Below are 16903 nucleotides of genomic sequence, written 5' to 3'. Positions count from 1 at the left end.
AAAATAACAGAAATGTCTTATACTGTACAGGAAGGTAACCCTGAGTGGCGTATTTGTTTTTAAGTGTAAAAAAAATCATCCTGGAGTTTTCTGAAATAGAAATTCCTAAACATGGGTGAATCTAACAGGTTATCCTGCCAATACAATGTTCTGTAAACCATTATCGTAGGATTGGATTCTCACCTGAAACTCATCTAAGTCAGGGAAGAGAATGTTTAAAGGATTGTTCAACTTTGGTCTATTCTGACCCCAATTATGGACACCATTACCTAATATAAAAAGAGCTGCTGCTGCTAAGTCCCGTCAGTCGTGTCTGACTCTGTGCGACCCCATAGACGGCAGCCCACCAGGCTCCCCCGTCCCTGGGATTCTCCAGGCAAGAACACTGGAGTGGGTTGCCATTTCCTTCTCCAGTGCATGAAAGTGAAAAGTGAAAGTGAAGTCGCTCAGTCGTGTCCGACTCTTAGGGACCCCATGGACTGCAGCCTACCAGGCTCCTCTGTCCATGGGATTTTCCAGGCAAGAGTACTGGAGTGGGTTGCCATTGCCTTCTCCGGTAAAAAGAGCTAGGGATGCATCAATGAATGCAAGTTAGGGATGCATCAATGAATGGAAGTTGAAAAGTACAATACTATTAACTATTTAGAACCCAAAGAGAGTTACCATTGTTACCCTGTTTCCCAGCCAAATCTGTTTTGTTCCAGAACTTTCCAGCTTCAGATTTTTTTTAAACAATATAACACAGTTCATGTCTCTAAAAAGTAACTGTAACTAATAGAAATTATGTTTTGAACAAGAAAAAATAAGTTGTTTACAACGGACTCACAGTACCTTTTTTTCAAGCCGCTAAGATGGAATTCATCTCATCAGTCTCCTGTAGGATTTGATTTATATGTAAAAAGCCTGCTACTGTTAAGTCGCTTCAGTCGTGTCCGACTCTGTGCGACCCCATAGACGGCAGCCCATCAGGCTCCGCCGTCCCTGGGATCCTCCAGGCAAGAATACTGGAGTGGGTTGCCATTTCCTTCTCCAGTGCATGAAAGGGAAAAGTGAAAGTGAAGTCGCTCAGTCGTGTCCGACTCTTAGCGACCCCATGGACTGTAGCCTACCAGGCTCCTCCGTCCATGGGAGTTTCCAGGCAAGAGTACTGGAGTGGGGTGCCATTGCCTTCTCCGTAAAAAGCCTAATCATCAAATAATAGGCCATTTGATGGAATTGAAAGACCTTTAAACATGTCATGGTAATGATGCTGGGATCCCTGAATACTCCAGCTTGTTAAAACCAGGCATATATTCCTGTACAGCTGATGGAATGAATATAAACTGAAAGTTCCTACAGCTTTTCCAAAAAACCAGCAGTTGTTCTGTAAATTTTCACTACTAAAATTAGAGGCCATTGAGGTAGCTGTGAAAAGATTCTAATGTTGGAAAAAAAATAAGAATATTGCAAAACTAGATATCTAAGTAGGGCTGTCAAGAAATTCATATTGGAAAAAAGCTTTTTAAAAACTGGGTAAATTTGGAATTTTGTTCTTTACTTTGATTCCTTAAGGAAGCACTTAGTTTTCCATTTTAGTTACCTTTTAATTATTTTAACACATAATTATAAACTTTTTGTGTGTGTTTATTTTAGTTGAAGTATAATTGACATATAGCATTATATTATTTGCAAGTATACAATATAATGATTCCAATTTGTATGCATTGTAAAATGATTGCCACAATAATTCTAGTTGCCATCTGTCACCATACAAAGTTACAAATTTGTTTTCTTTGCAATAAGAACTTTTAAGATTTCCGCTCTTAGAAAGTTTCAAACATGCAATACAATTGTTTTAAACCTAATACACTCCTTGATTTCTTTTTCTCTTAAGAACCTGGGATATGCTGTATCAGAGGTTGGTAATTCGTGCAGACTATGGCCCATGAGCCAAATCTGGCTGTGGCATATGCATTTGTAAATGAAATTTTATGGAACTCAGCAGCCTTCATCTTTCATTCATTTACCTGTTGTCTTTGGATGCTTTCCCATTATAATGATAGAGTTTATCAGAGTTGAGATAAAGACTGTGTGAACCACAAAGTGCAAGATATTCATAAACTGTTTCCAAAAAATATAGGTTAAACCCTGTCGGGGATACTGGAGAAGGAAATGGCAACCCACTCCAGTATTCTTGCCTGGAGAATCCCATGGACAGAGGAGCCTGGCAGGCCATGGTCCTTAGGGTCGCAGAGAGTCAGACACAACTGAAGTGACTAAGCATGCATGTTGTGGATACCCCTTTTTTAAACTAATTTTTACTGGAGTATAGTTCCTTTACAATATTGTGTTAGTCTCTGCTGCAAAACCAAGTGAATCACACATATATTCCCTCATTGTTAGATTCCCTCCCTCCTCACAGAACATTGAATAGAGTTCCCTGTGCGGTACAGTAGATATTCATTAGTTATTTTATACATATTAGTACATATGCGTCAATTCCAGTTTCCCAATTCATCCCACCCCCTCTTCCCCTTTTGGTGTCCATGCATTTGTTCTCTCCATCTGTGTTTTTATTTCTGCTTTGCAAATACTTCATCTGTATCATTTTTCTAGACCACGCATACGTGATATTATATGATATTTGTTTTTTTCTTTCTGACTTACTTCACACAGTATGGCATTCTCTGGGTACATCCATATTGTTGTGAGTGGTATTATTTAATTCTTTTTAATGACAGAGTAATATTCCATTATATGTATGTACCACATCTTTATCCATTCCTCTGTTGATAGACATTAAGGGTGCCTCCATGTCCTGGCTATTGTAAATAGCTCTGCAATGAACATTGAAGTGCATGTATTTAATATCTTTTTGAATTATGGTTTTGTCTAGGTATATGCCCAGGAGTGGGTCATCTGGTAGTTCTGTTTTTGTTTTTGGATGAACCTCTATACATTTCTCCACAGTGAATGTATCAATTTACATTCCCACCAAAAGTGTAGGAGGGTTCTTTTTTCTCCACACCCTCTCCGGAATTTATTGTTTGTAGATATTTTGATGATAGCCATTCTCACTGGTGTGAAGTGATACTTTATTGTAGTTTTGATTTGCATTTCTCTAATAATTAGAGATGTTGAGAATCTTTTTGTGTGTTTGTTGGCCATCTAGATGTCTTCTTTGGAGAAGTGTCTATTTTTTGGTAGATCTTCCCCTCATTTTTTGACTGAGTTGTTTATTTTTTTGATACTGAACTGCGTGAGCCGTTTTTATATTTTGGAGATTAATCTTTTGTTGGTTGTTTTGTTTGCAAATATTTTCTCTAATTTGAGGGTTGTCTTTTTGTTTTGTCTATGGTTTCCTTTGCTGTGCAAAAGCTTTTAATTTTAATTGCATCCCATTTGTTTACTTTTGTTTTTATTTTCTAGGAAGTGGCTCAAATTTACATCACAAGTGTTCTGCCTCTGTTTTCCTCTAAGAGTTTTATAGGGTCTAGCTTTTACATTTAGATCTTTCATCCATTTTGAGTTTATTTTTGTGTATAATATTAAGGAATGTTCTAATTTCTTTCTTTTACTTATAGCTGTCCAGTTTTCCCAGCATCATTTATTGAAGAGACTGTGTTTTATCCATTGTATATTCTTGCCTCTTCTTGTCATAGATAGGTTACCACAGGTGTATGGGGTTATCTTTGGGCTTTTATCTTGTTCCATTGATCTGTATTTCTGTTTTTATGCCAGTACCATACTGTCTTGATTGCTGTAGCTTTGTATTATAGTATGAAATCAAGGAGTCTAATTCCTGTGTATCCTTTCTTTAGGATGTATGTAAAACAGCAAAATTTTAGTTCCAATATTCAGTAATAGAAATATTAATGCATTTTAATAGTGCCTTCTGCTAGTACATTTTAAATCAGCCAAAGTGGAATATAAAATCTGAGATGAAGGAAAATTTAATCTGGGACAAGTTCATATTTTCTTACTGCAAAATTTATAATAATTGGTAAACATAAATTATTTTATTTTTAAAATATATGTTATGAATAATTGGAAAAAGAAGTATGGTAAAATTAAGAGTCAACTGAGATGCTTGGAAATTTTTTATAATTCTATAATTATAATATAATTCATTGGCTAACTTCCTGAATTTTCTGATTTCTTTCTTGGAGCTCTGTTTTATGTGGCTGTTGACAATGTATTAGAAATTTGTAGTCATTAGTACTATTTCAGCAAATAGAGATCTTAAGAAGCAACTATTATTTGTCTTTACCTTCTATCACTAGAAATTTCTCTGCAAATGAGTTCAATGACCTCAATGAAAAAAGTCTAGTTAAAATTAATACGTTCAATTAAGAAAACTAATCTTTGGTTAAATTTTATATGCTCAGTACTTTAAAGCCATATAACTCATAACACTATTTTTATGTTTTCTAGATTTGGATGATCCAGTAGTAACTGTTCATCAAAGTATAGGTGAAGCTAAAGAACAGTTTTATTATGAGAGAACAGTGTTCCTCCGGTGTGTTGCCAATTCCAATCCACCTGTGCGGTACAGCTGGAGACGTGGCCAGGAGGTTTTACTACAAGGATCTGATAAAGGCGTTGAGATTTATGAACCCTTCTTTACCCAGGTAGGAACTGATGTAATAGTATTTTCACCCCACTCTGCTGGATACTTTCCTAACTCTGGCAGCATTGCAATACTTCAAATACTTTTCTATTTGAAAAGATAGTTTTTTAAAAAAGCAATGTATGTTTAGTTGAAAGATCAGAGGACTCAAATAATGAAAAACAATTTGTTTATTTTTCATGTAGTACTTACATGTATCAAGTTACCTCTTGAAAACAAGTGAAATGAATGTATCCTAAATATTTCTTTGTTTGGTTTGCCTGGATTTCACTCTAAAGTCCACAATTATATATTTGCTGTCTGCTTTGTTTTCTTTTCTGTGAGAAATATTTCTTAAAATATTCGGATTTCCACATTTGCAATGGTAAATTCATTTTAAGGAAATGAAGAAATGTGCTTGAAATTTATTTGATTTTGGTTTTAGGGGAAAAAAAATCTATCAAATTTTCTTTGTTCTTTTTTGATTTTGGCTTAGTTTAAGAATAGAATCATAATTATGTAAAAATTAATAAGTCTTAGTCATTAAAAATTGATTTAGTAAAAACATTTGAATTAATTTTATATAGAGTGCATAAAATATGGAGCATTCTTCTGTAATGCTTTTTTAAAAAATTTTATTGAAGTGTGGTTGATTGAATTAATGATTCTTGAGGAAGACACAGAAATTGAGGGAATTTTTGAATGCTGTAATTATAGAGATATTTTTTGACATTTATAAAAGAACACAAACCTAACTAACAAAGAAAAGATTTAAATTAAATTTTTAAATTAAAAAAAATATACTTGGAAAAAGTTTCAAAATAATTGTGACTATTATTTTTTTTAATTATATAGGTAACAAGACAAACAAGAATCTGACTATACTGTTAAAGTTTGAGGAATCAAATGTCCATAAGGAGAGAAATATATAACTAAATTTAAAATATTATAAATATTCTAACTTCAGAATGTTAAAGATTTTTACATTTCACATCCCAGCTCTCTAATAATATAAGATTATCCTGAGATTATAAGTTTCCCATCACCCCATTTTTTTATTAAATACAGCATTAAATATATATTGCAATTCATTATGCAATTTTTACTAAAATTCATTGTTTTTAGTTAACAAAATAACTTAAAAATTTGTTAACACTATTTAGTAGCTTGATGTCCCTAAGGTTTAGAAATCTGAATAAATGATCGCCTATCATCTATTTGCTTCTTCTATTGTCAACTTCTTTTAAAATATAGATGTTGTTAAAATTCAGAAAGCATAATTTTCTGTTCACATGATATTTACCATACTAAGGCAATTCTTTTTTTTTTTTAATTATACTTTTAATAAATTTATTTATTTTAGTTGAGGGTACTAAGGCAATTCTAAACACATATCCACTAAGGACTGAAGCACTGTAGGCAGCTTCTTACTTGAAGAAGGGTCTTGCCACTTAAAAATAAACACATGGGTCTTGCCCAAATTTGGGGGAAACTTTTATGTTTTCCAATTAATTAAGAATTTGTTTTAAAGTTATTAAATAAGCACAATCATTTTTTTCATTCATTCCTTTAAATTTGTTGCTGTTTCTGTGTTAGCAACTGAAAAAATGTACCTTAAAGAAGCTTTCAGACTAGTAGCTGTTGATTCTGCCTTTTAAAAGTTACTTATTTTCTCTTCCTTCTTTATTTTTCTCCCACTCTTTATGTGAAAAGGAACTTTTTAATTTAGACATTTCAATACTGATACTTTCTTTGATATGAATATTATACTGTGCTGCATAACACGTACTTTTTCTACTTTTTACTGTACTTGAAACTCTGCTGTTTGGACTCTCCAAATTAATTATCTTAAAAAAGTGTCTAAGAAACAAATTGTCCTTAAAATTCTGTGCTCTGGATTCACCTGCTGTATCTGATAATTGCCAATGGCATACAATTTTAGCTTCCATTTTAAAATGTCTTTCCTGCCTTTGGTTAGTTGATTAGTTTATCTCTCCTCATAAAATGGCTATGTATTTATATCTGTCTTAAAAATTATGTAGAAGCAAGAAATGCTTCAATATATTTATGTTATATATGTACTTAATTTGTTAATATTAAATGTATTTTTTGTAGGCGAGATTTATAAAACTCTCAAACAGCAGCACATGGAAAGTACTTATGACCACAGAGAATGTTGGCTTTCTCGTGGACAAATGGTATTGTCTTTCTTTGTACCACACAAGCTGATATATTGCACACAAGTCCAAGTATTGTGGCCTACAAGACCTTTTTTGATCTTGCTCCACCTTGTTCTTGATTATCTAACCTCCTATACCTCATTCACTGTTCTAGTCACACCCACTATAGACATGCCCTGGGTCTGCATGTTCTTGATTCTTCCAATTAGAATGCTATTTAGATAACATGGCAGGGATCTTCTTAACACTGAGAACTCATCACCTGAGAAAGCCTTTCCTTGACAGAGCTATCTGAAGTAACATCTCTTTCCTTCCAGTTACTCTTTCCTAAAACTCAGTTTTTTGCTTTTATTGTTTTCTGCAGCACTAAAATTATAAAATTATCTTCTTTGTGTATCTGGACATAAACTCAATAATTATAGTAACTTTGTCTTTTCAATAACTCATGGTGCTTGACACATGGAAGAATCTCAATGAATATATTGAGCCAATATTCCCATGAAGATGTCTGGATTTTTAACTAAGAAATGTGTGCTTAGTCACTCAGTTGTGTCCTACTCTTTGTGACCCCATGGACTAAAGGCTGCCAGGCTCCTCTCTCCATAGAATTCTCCAGGCAAGAATATTGGAGTGGGTTGCCATGTCCTCCTTCAGGGGTTCTTCCCAACACAAGGATTGAACCCAGGTCTCCTGCATTGCAGGTGGATTCTTTACCATCTGAGCCACCAGGGAAGCCCAAGGAATAGTTAAAATTACTAGTAAATCCTGAAACACTCTCTGAAACTCTACTTATTTTTCCCCACTAAAGAAAGCTTGGTGAAATGTGAATGAGAATGATATTAAAATTAAATCAATTTTAGTATATTTAATTTCTGAATTGTTGATGATTTTCTTGTTGTAATTTTTAATTGATTTCTAATTTCACTGAGTGGGAAAGTTTCAGTCCTTAGAAGTTGAGTTTTGCACAGTGTACTTGTCTGTGATGTACCTCCATGAATGATCCTTATGCGCCCACAAATTGTGATTCCAAAATTCGTTGAGTTTCAGTTGGGTCATATTTGTTAATTTTGTTGTTCAGGTATTCTACATATTTCCTGATTTTTTGTGTCTGCTCTTCTAAAAGCTGTTGAGATGATTTAGTTAATGTCTATGACTGACTGTGGATTTGTCTCTTTCACCTTCATTTTTATCAATTTCTGCTTTATATATTTTGAAAATATATTCCTAGAACATGCAGAATTAGAATTTTTATATCTTCTTAGTGGATTATCTGGAGAAGGAAATGGCAACCCACTCCAGTATTCTTGCCTAGAGAATCCTGTGGACAGAGGAGCCTGGTGGACTGCTGTCCATAGGGTCGCACAGAGTCAGACACCACTGAAGGGACTTAGCATGCATGCATGCACACATTGGAGAAGGAAACGGCAACCCGCTCCAGTGTTCTTGCCTGGAGAATCCCAGGGACAGAGGAGCCTGGTGGGCTGCCGTCTATGGGGTCGCACAGAGTCGGACACGACTGAAGCGACTTAGCAGCAGCAGCAGCAGTGGATTATCTGAGCGTATTATCTTTCTCATATTATATCTTCCTTGTAAGTTATCATTCAGAAATGTACTACTGGCAGTGTTTCTTGCCTTATGTCTGTTTTGTCTGTCATCAATTTAACTATACAAGCTTTCCTTTGGTTGGTAGGCCTCTTTAGTGGGTGGGGGACAGTAATAAATATTCATCTCTTTACTTTCAAACTTCATATTTGAAACACATTGTTTATAACCCGAATATACATTTTTGTTGTTGTTTTAAGCCAGTGGAACTATCTTAATTTTTAGTACATTTAATCCAATGACTAATATTGATTTTTTTTTTTTACCGTGTCAGGCTCTTCTTTTATTTTACTTCTCTCTCTTCTTGCCCTCTGGGTTTATCAGATATTTTAATTATTCCATTTTATCATCTATTTAACTAAAATTTTAAATTATCTTAATAGCTTTTATTGGTTACCTTAAAAAATTACACCATGCATGCTTAATTATTACTCTAGCACTTCATCAAGAATGATAGAACTTTAGAATAACTTAGCAATATTTACCCTTTTTATATTTTATGCTATTTTTTGTCTAGTACTTTAATTCTACATATATTTTAAAACAACAAGATTTTTTTTTCCTTGAAATAATCATTATTCATTTAAATTTACTAATATATGTCCTTTTTTCCATTTTGGTTTTACCTCTCTATCATGTGTAGTATTGTTCTATGAAAATTCAAGAGCATATGTAAGATTTTCCAATACCATTTTTTTATTTTTAGATACTACTTTGACTATTTTCATGTATTTATGGATGTTTATCATAAATGCATAGGAAGCTAATCATTTATTTAAGAAATTCTCAAGGGTTTCTTTAAAACAAATACCTCTTGAGTTAAGGCGTGCGTGCATGCTCATTGGCTCAGTTGCGTCTGACTCTTTGTGACCTCATGGACTGTAGCCCACCAGGCTTCTCCCTCCATGGGGTTATTCCAGCCAGAATACTGGAATAGGTTGTCATTTCCTACTCCAAGGGATCTTCCCGACCCAGGCGTCAAACCTGAGTCTCTTGCGTCTCCTGCCTTGGCAGGCCAATTCTTTACCAATGCACCCCCTGGGAAGCCAGTTTTTGGTTTTGTTTTTCAGTGGTCCATAGTATGTTTACTTTTGTGCAGGAAACACAAAGGCAGATGCCTGCTAAACTATGTGGTACCGTAAATATGTAATCTGTGGGGGCTAGTATGAAAATAATAACTGGTTAGGCTTGCTGTGCATGCCCGCTTTTTAGAAAACAATATACGACCTCTTGCTGCCAGAGTTCTATATCTGACCATCAGGTCTGCCATTTTGAAGTTCTGCTTGAGTCCACAGTTTCTTCAGGAGGGGAGGACACATATGATAACATTACTACTTTTGTATAATTGCAAATTTAGGGAATTATAGAATAAGCAGGATTTCTCTAAAAGTTATCTTGTATGAAAATATTAGAATTAACACATTGAGAATTCCAGGGCTCATTCCAGCCTCTAGGGCACATTTTTATAATACAGACACATAGGATGTAAAGAACATTTATTTACAGGGAAAGAACATTTATTAACCCATGAATTTATTTGATAACAAACAGCATTCTCTTTAGTACCTTCTAGCTGCATTGGAAATTTGGAAGCATGGTGACCTGTGATCATCCAGGAGGAAAGGAACACAGTAGATACAGCTTGTGGTTTTTATTTTTACAATGATAAACAAAAATTTTATGTAGATTCTAATTTACAAAGTTAATCATATCTAGTTGTTTTTCCCTACATTGAAAGGTAATCCAAACATTTCTAAGTAACTATTCAGAATAGTGTAATTGAGATGAAAGCATCAATTATTTGGTGTATATAGCATAGTTGCTTTAGATTTAAAATTAACTTTGCTTTGTATCCTTAAAATACTTCCCAATATTGAGGGTTTTTTCTGTTTTTTTCTTCCTATAATGGCTTTGCAGTTCTTAATGAGGTAGGAATGGTATTTAGCATTACTTTTCTTTTTGCTTATCAGGCTACTGTGTATGTATATATATTCTTATGTGTTAATGATTTCTTAGACTGTTATTTCCCATAGACCCTAAGGCCTCTGTGGCTACATAGTATAAATAAGATCCAGTTAAAAATGATTGAGATCTGTTTCGTACAAGATTCAGGCAACTCTCTATCAGAGATACAGAAGTTACAAGGCAAGGCTCCTCCTAACTTTGATGTTACAGGGAGAAATCAAAGAGAACATTCAAGATGGAAAGCAATAGCATGTATAATATACAGAACGATGATAATATCTTCAAAGATTGGCCACCCCTCTGATTGGCTGGAATAATGATTGGTATATGGGGGCAACAGTGGACCACAAAGCTGGAAATATATATTGGAACTACATATACTGTGGATGGATTTGAATGACAGATCATAATCGGCTTATTTTTAATATTAGATAATTAAATTTGTTTTAAAGATATTATGTTTTGCTGTTCAATAACAATGTCTTGTGTTTAATAAAATAGAATTTCTAAGATAATGAGATACATCTGTCTCCCATGCACATTCATAGTAAGTTAATAACTATATCAACTTGAATTGAATATTTATTTTACCATACAGTAGAAATATAGAACCTTGACTGCACCTTTTTATAGATCATGCTTCCAGAATGAAATTAATCTGTGTTCCTGAGGTTGATATGAATTAATAAGCATATAAGTCTAAGAGGAACAATTTTTCTTTTCATATTTCCACTCACTTAATACTGGGTATGCTGGATAGCATATATTGTTATCTATTTAGAAGTAAATAAATAAATTAACTTTTAGAGCTGAAAAATGAGTGTGAATTGAGTTTTTTTCTTTTTTTGATATGTGAAAGTAAATATTAAAAGAAAGTTCGAATTCCTTTTCTAAGTACAATAGCAATACTGTTTCAGGTTATGGGTATTATTTCATTAGGCAATAATCACCTTTGGTAAGGGCCTTCCCTTTATTTATTTAAAAAGTAGTTTTAAAAGTTTAAATATAAGTATTTCAAATAATCTTGTGAATGTAAAAGAAACTTGTACTTAAATTTTACAAAATACATGTATTCTTGCTATTTCTCCAGAGCTTTTGTAAAGATGTTCATGACATCATCTTGTGCATTGTAATTATATCGTCTAATTGCAAGACTGAACATATTTACATCAATTATGTAATTAGTTATAATTAGGCTAATTAGACTAATTATACAATTAGACAATGATTAACTGAAAATTCCTTTTTACAAATCATGGAAAGTCACATGAAAATATAAATCATTTTAGTTTAACCCAAATGATTCTCCAGTCATATGATAGCTTAACCTTGGGAGACTGTAGACCTAGAAATCACAGTAAGTTATTTCTCCATTCCATCTGTCCTTCTCATGTGTTCACTTTGCTGCTCTGATCTGCATAAGAATTAACTTGGATAAGCTATACACAAACCAATATATTTATTGGACCATATCTGTTGGTCTTTAAAGGGTAGGAATCATCTCAAAGTAAAATCTTAAAAACTCACTTTTACTACTACTACCTAGTTTATAGTCTTTATTTTTAGATAACATAAACACTAGCAGCATTTCTAACCACAAGAACTTAGGTATATACAATATTTCGAGAATGCATTCACTACAAGAATGACCTCTTTATTTTAACGGCCAGAGCTTCAATGCTATTGGTTTGAATGTACTTGATTGTTTCATCAGTCCCTTGGGGCTTGCTTCCTATTTACCTTTGCTTGTTAATAGTGGACTGTTCAATTCTTCTGTGGATGGTCCCTAACTCAGCTTCTTAAATCTATCACTCATCTTACCCTAATATTAATATTTTTTTTCATTCTTACTGCTAAAATTAGAGTTAACATGGTTCAAAAATTTTTACTGAACACATTATGTTCAGAACAATGAGTTACATCTATTCTTTTATTTTTTAAATTTTTATTGGACTATAATTGATTTACAGTATTGCGTTAGTTTCTGCTGTGTGTGTGTATGTGTGTGCTCAGTCATATCTGACTCTTTGCAATCCCATGGACTAGAGCCCTCCAGGTTCCTCTCTCCATGGAAATGTCCAGGCAAGAATACTGGAGCAGGTTGCCATTTCCTACTCCTGGAGATCTTCCCAACCCAGGGATTGAACCTGAAGTAAACCATCTTTATGTATACATATATCTTCTCCCCTGTGGACATCCCTCCCACCTCCCATCCCATCCATCTAATTCATCACAGAGCACCGAGCTGAGCTCCTTGTGCTTTACAGCAGATTCCCACTAGCTATCTATTTTACACATGGTAGTGTATGCATGTCATTATTTCAAGGAAGAGTTTTCAAACTAAAAATATCTTACCTCTGAGACAGTCTCTAAAAGTATATTTTTCCTACATGCTTTCTATTTTCTACGTTAATATCTTTGATCTATTTATACCAGTTGTGTTTGTCTACATGTTTAAGTACGTTTCTTGTAGTTTGCATTGTATATTTATATCATCACTGCCTTTTTCCACTATATAAGATACTGCTACTGCTAAGTCAGTCGTGTCCAACTCTGTGCGACCCCATAGACGGCAGCCCACCAGGCTCCGCCGTCCCTGGGATTCTCCAGGCAAGAATACTGGAGTGGGTTGCCATTTCCTTCTCCAGTGCATGAAAGGGAAAAGTGAAAGGGAAGTCGCTCAGTCGTCCGACTCTCAGCGACCCCGTGGACTGTAGCCTAGGAGGCTCCTCCGTCTGTGGGATTTTAAGGTCACTTTAAATTCCATTCTACAATTTGCAGTGTTTTGCTGTGTGCTGCGCTTAGTCTCTCAGTTGTGTTCGACTCTTTGTGACCCTGTGAACTGTATAGCCTGCCAGGCAATTTGTCCATGGAGATTCTCCAGGCAAGAATTCTGGAGTGGGTTGCCATGACCTCATGAAACATAAGTGTACAACTTGGTGTGCTTTTTCACAGAGATCATATTTCTCTTAGTAGCATGAAGATAAAGAAACAGAACTTTGGAGCACCTTCTCTAAGGTTGCAGTTAATTTTAAGTCAAAAGCTAGTTATCTCTCAAAATTTCATAGACAGGAAGTTTGGCATAACATTTGAAAGAATTTGAAAGAATTTACTTTCTCTGATGCAATTTTTCTTTTTTAACAAAGATTAAGGAGAAGCAAGAGAGTTACCGTGTATTTATTCTAGTAGTGCAAGTGAAAATATCTAATTTAAAAAAAAATTACAAAGAATTAGTTTCCAATTGATTATTAATGTGGAAAGTATTATAGAAAGGGCAGAGAAAGTCAGGGGAATGTTATAAGACATACAACATCATAAGCAAAGGGCAGAATGTGTGGTGCGAAAATGTGGTCTAATTTTTGTAGATTTTATGCTTTTGTACGTTTTATTTTTGAGTCATTATAATTATATGCTACGCCTACCTTACTTCTTGTAGAACACGATCAGTGGGAAGACCGATTTTAGTACATCCTGTCAATCAGCATATGTTTATTAAGCAATGGATACAAAAGGCTCCCTGTTCCGTATTCTGAGTGATATAATATGACTCTGCCCCTAGGGGTCTCATGATTCAGTTAAAGAACATGTCAGCACGTTGAGTAATAACTTACGACCAAATACTAAATAATGAGTTATAAACAGATATTTTGGTATAAAAATGTAACAGAAGTAACAAAGAAGGAGAATTTACTTCTGAGAAGATCAGAAAAGACTTTGCTTGTTTGACTTCATATGAATAGAATGCTAGATTTCTAATTAAAAAAAAATAGATATGAAACAAGCAACAAAGGTTTACTGTGTAGCACAGGGAACTCTAGTCAATATCTTGTGATAACCTATGATGCTGCTGTGCACCTGAAACACTGTAAGTCAACTTTACTTCAATAATATATATATATAGTATATTTACAAGAAAAATAGACTTTACAGAGTAGATACAACTTTTTTTTGAACTGCACTTCAGATTATGGCAATGTAAAAAGATTCATATCAAGGAGTAGTTTTCTTTTAAAAAAAACACAACAGACTTTAAAATTATGAAAAGTCATCTTAAAATAGTGATGAAACTAACTTGGTGTGAATAAATATTAAATAAAAATAATAAATGAATACATAATAAATAAATTAGTTTGTGTGAGGAATAAGAAAAAAGTAAAACTTCTCTTGGACTGCATGGAGTCTCAAATGAGCCACTGAAGACTTTTGAAATAAACTTTCAGAGTAGGACAACTATTTAGGGTTTTCTAGCATGACAATGACATGATGGTGCATATGGTGGGAGCATGCAGAGTGATTAGAATAAAGTAGAACAGCAGTTCTCAATAGTAGGCAGTACATTACTTTAGCCAAAATAGACACTCAAGCTGAGTTTGTTAAATCCATGGTTGATGAGGAACTACAGCAAATATCATGCCTATAGACTGAAAAGTAAAGGCCATTTATAAAAGAAGAACTAAAAAATAATCTAAGGCATTTGATGCCATTGAATGTGAGGTAATGAGAGACAATGAAGAGTGAATTATGAGATGAGTCTTGAGTCTGGAATAGGGGAAAATGATGGTGGTGATCATTAAAAAGTAGCAGAATATCAGAAGAGAAAATTTATATGAGGTGAGGCAGTCAGTGTAAGTAGAGTGCAATGGTGAGCTCATTGAGTTTGGTATGACCTTCTGTGTCTTACTGATGAAAATCTTTGTCAGGCAGTTATCAAAATACATAGATGAGGTCAGAGGTCAGAGTTATAAATGGAAATGGTGGGAGAGGACATGCATAGAGAGGTCAAGGGGAATCCAAGAGAGAACAAATTCAATCTGGAAATGAGAGACAAGTCTAACTTGTTTGTTGGCAAAATATGAAGTGGCTTTTTGGGGGATAGAAGCTCTGTATTGCAGGAAGAATAGAAGTCAGTAAAGGAAAATAACAGTAAAAAGAAGAGTCAGAAAGAATTAGAGAACCAAGATAGAATATCTTAAGAGATGCAGATGGGATGTGGAGACACTCAAGTGCGAGAGTGTAATGGCTAGCAAACATTGCAACTAAAAAGAAAGGAAAATTTTGGAAAAGCAGGATTTCATTAATTGCAATAGTATTGGCTATTTTTCCAAAAGTGTGTGTGTTTTGGCTTAGAAATTTGTTAGGTATCTATACATAAATGCTAATTGAAACCATGATAATGCATCAGATTGCTCTGGAAAAATAGTGTTAGTAAAAATTTGCGGACTAAAATTTGTATAATAGAAAATGAAATAAATGCAACCAAAAAGTGTCTAAATTATTTTATTTATAATTTTTTACCTACACACAAGGTGCTGTCAAAATACCAAAGGTAATCTAAAGTATTAGAAGGAAGTGGAGAAGTATACACACATCAAAAGGAAATGAAGATTTTTTAAGATTTATTGAATTTTAACAAAAGAGATTATTAGTGACATTGGAAGTTTCAGTGAAGTGTTGAAAAAATATCCAGAAAATATGGACTAAAAATAATTTGCCAGTGGAAACAGAAACAAGAAACACTGGCAGAATATAATCAATTCTATGTAAATAAAGAGACTTTATCATTAAACATGTATCTAAATGGCACCATTTATCCTTTGTATATATTTAAGAATTGTTATCACTGACTGGTTCATTTTAGAATATTGACTATATTTATTAATATCTATTGAATTCATATCAGGTGCCAAGCAGAATAAATTCTAAGGAAATAAATGTGTATAAGCAAAACGTTGAATGGTGAAATATAAGTATTCATAGTACTTTTAATTGCAAAAGAATTTGTTTAAAAAGTATCTCACCTATGATAAATCCTCTGCTAGGTGCTTAGGGCATACTGCTGAGAACAAGACAGACAGAATCTCTGCCCTCTTGGTACTTACTAGCAAGGGGGGAGTATGGCAGAAAATAAATCCATTGCCAAAATAAGTGGAAAAAAGAAACTGTTATAAGAAGATATGAGCAGATCTCACAAAAAGGGATTCCTCCTTTTCCAGAAAGTAAGGAAAGACTTACCTGTGGAAGTGAGGAGTGTTGGGATTGAAGAATGAGACAAAATTGGTTAGGCATAGAGAAGTAAGGAACCAGGCATGTGCAGAAGGTCTATGGCCACAGGAAGCTGAATATGTGGAAGGCATTAGGAAAATGCGAGGAGACAGGAGAGGGAAGGAAAATGCAGGTCACAAAGGGCTGACAGTCACGTTAAGAATTATTATGTTTATTTTTGAGAACAATAACATATCATTCCTTTGATTTAAGCAGACAGAGGGCATAATCAGATTTCCATGTTAAAAAAAAGTCCTGATTCTAGATTAGATGATCATGTTTGCTTGGATTCTTAAACTATACTAAGCACAATCAGAAATTTCACAGCTGAATGTTGGGCTTAGAGCATTTTGTTTAAATATAAATAAAAGACTGTTCAAGGTTGGATGTGTTGCAAGGTCAATAAGAGAATCTGAGGTGGAGATACTGAATATATGAATATGAAATAATAATTGAAAATATAAGATTCCTGTTGCTAAAAAAGAAAGAGAGAGTAGATTTAGTGGAATAGACTTGAAGTCTATTT

The 16903-nt window shown here is 34.0% G+C and overlaps 1 protein-coding gene across 1 annotated transcript in view; it reads left to right on the top strand.

Moving 5' to 3' along the window:
- The window catches only part of MDGA2 (MAM domain containing glycosylphosphatidylinositol anchor 2), an 862004-nt gene that overhangs the window by 544500 nt on the left and 300601 nt on the right, over window positions 1–16903 (top strand). The window contains exon 4 of the mRNA XM_081511223.1: window positions 4414–4610. Coding sequence (XP_081367349.1) covers window positions 4414–4610 — 197 coding nt within the window. The remainder of the gene's footprint in view (window positions 1–4413; window positions 4611–16903) is intronic.

The sequence above is a fragment of the Giraffa tippelskirchi genome, chromosome 7 (genome assembly GCF_054371585.1).
Source record: "Giraffa tippelskirchi isolate mGirTip1 chromosome 7, T2T-mGirTip1v1.2.pri, whole genome shotgun sequence".
NCBI classification, from domain to species: domain Eukaryota; kingdom Metazoa; phylum Chordata; class Mammalia; order Artiodactyla; family Giraffidae; genus Giraffa; species Giraffa tippelskirchi.
The sequence above is the reverse complement of the archived record's forward strand: the minus strand, read 5'-3'. Positions and strand labels throughout refer to the sequence as shown.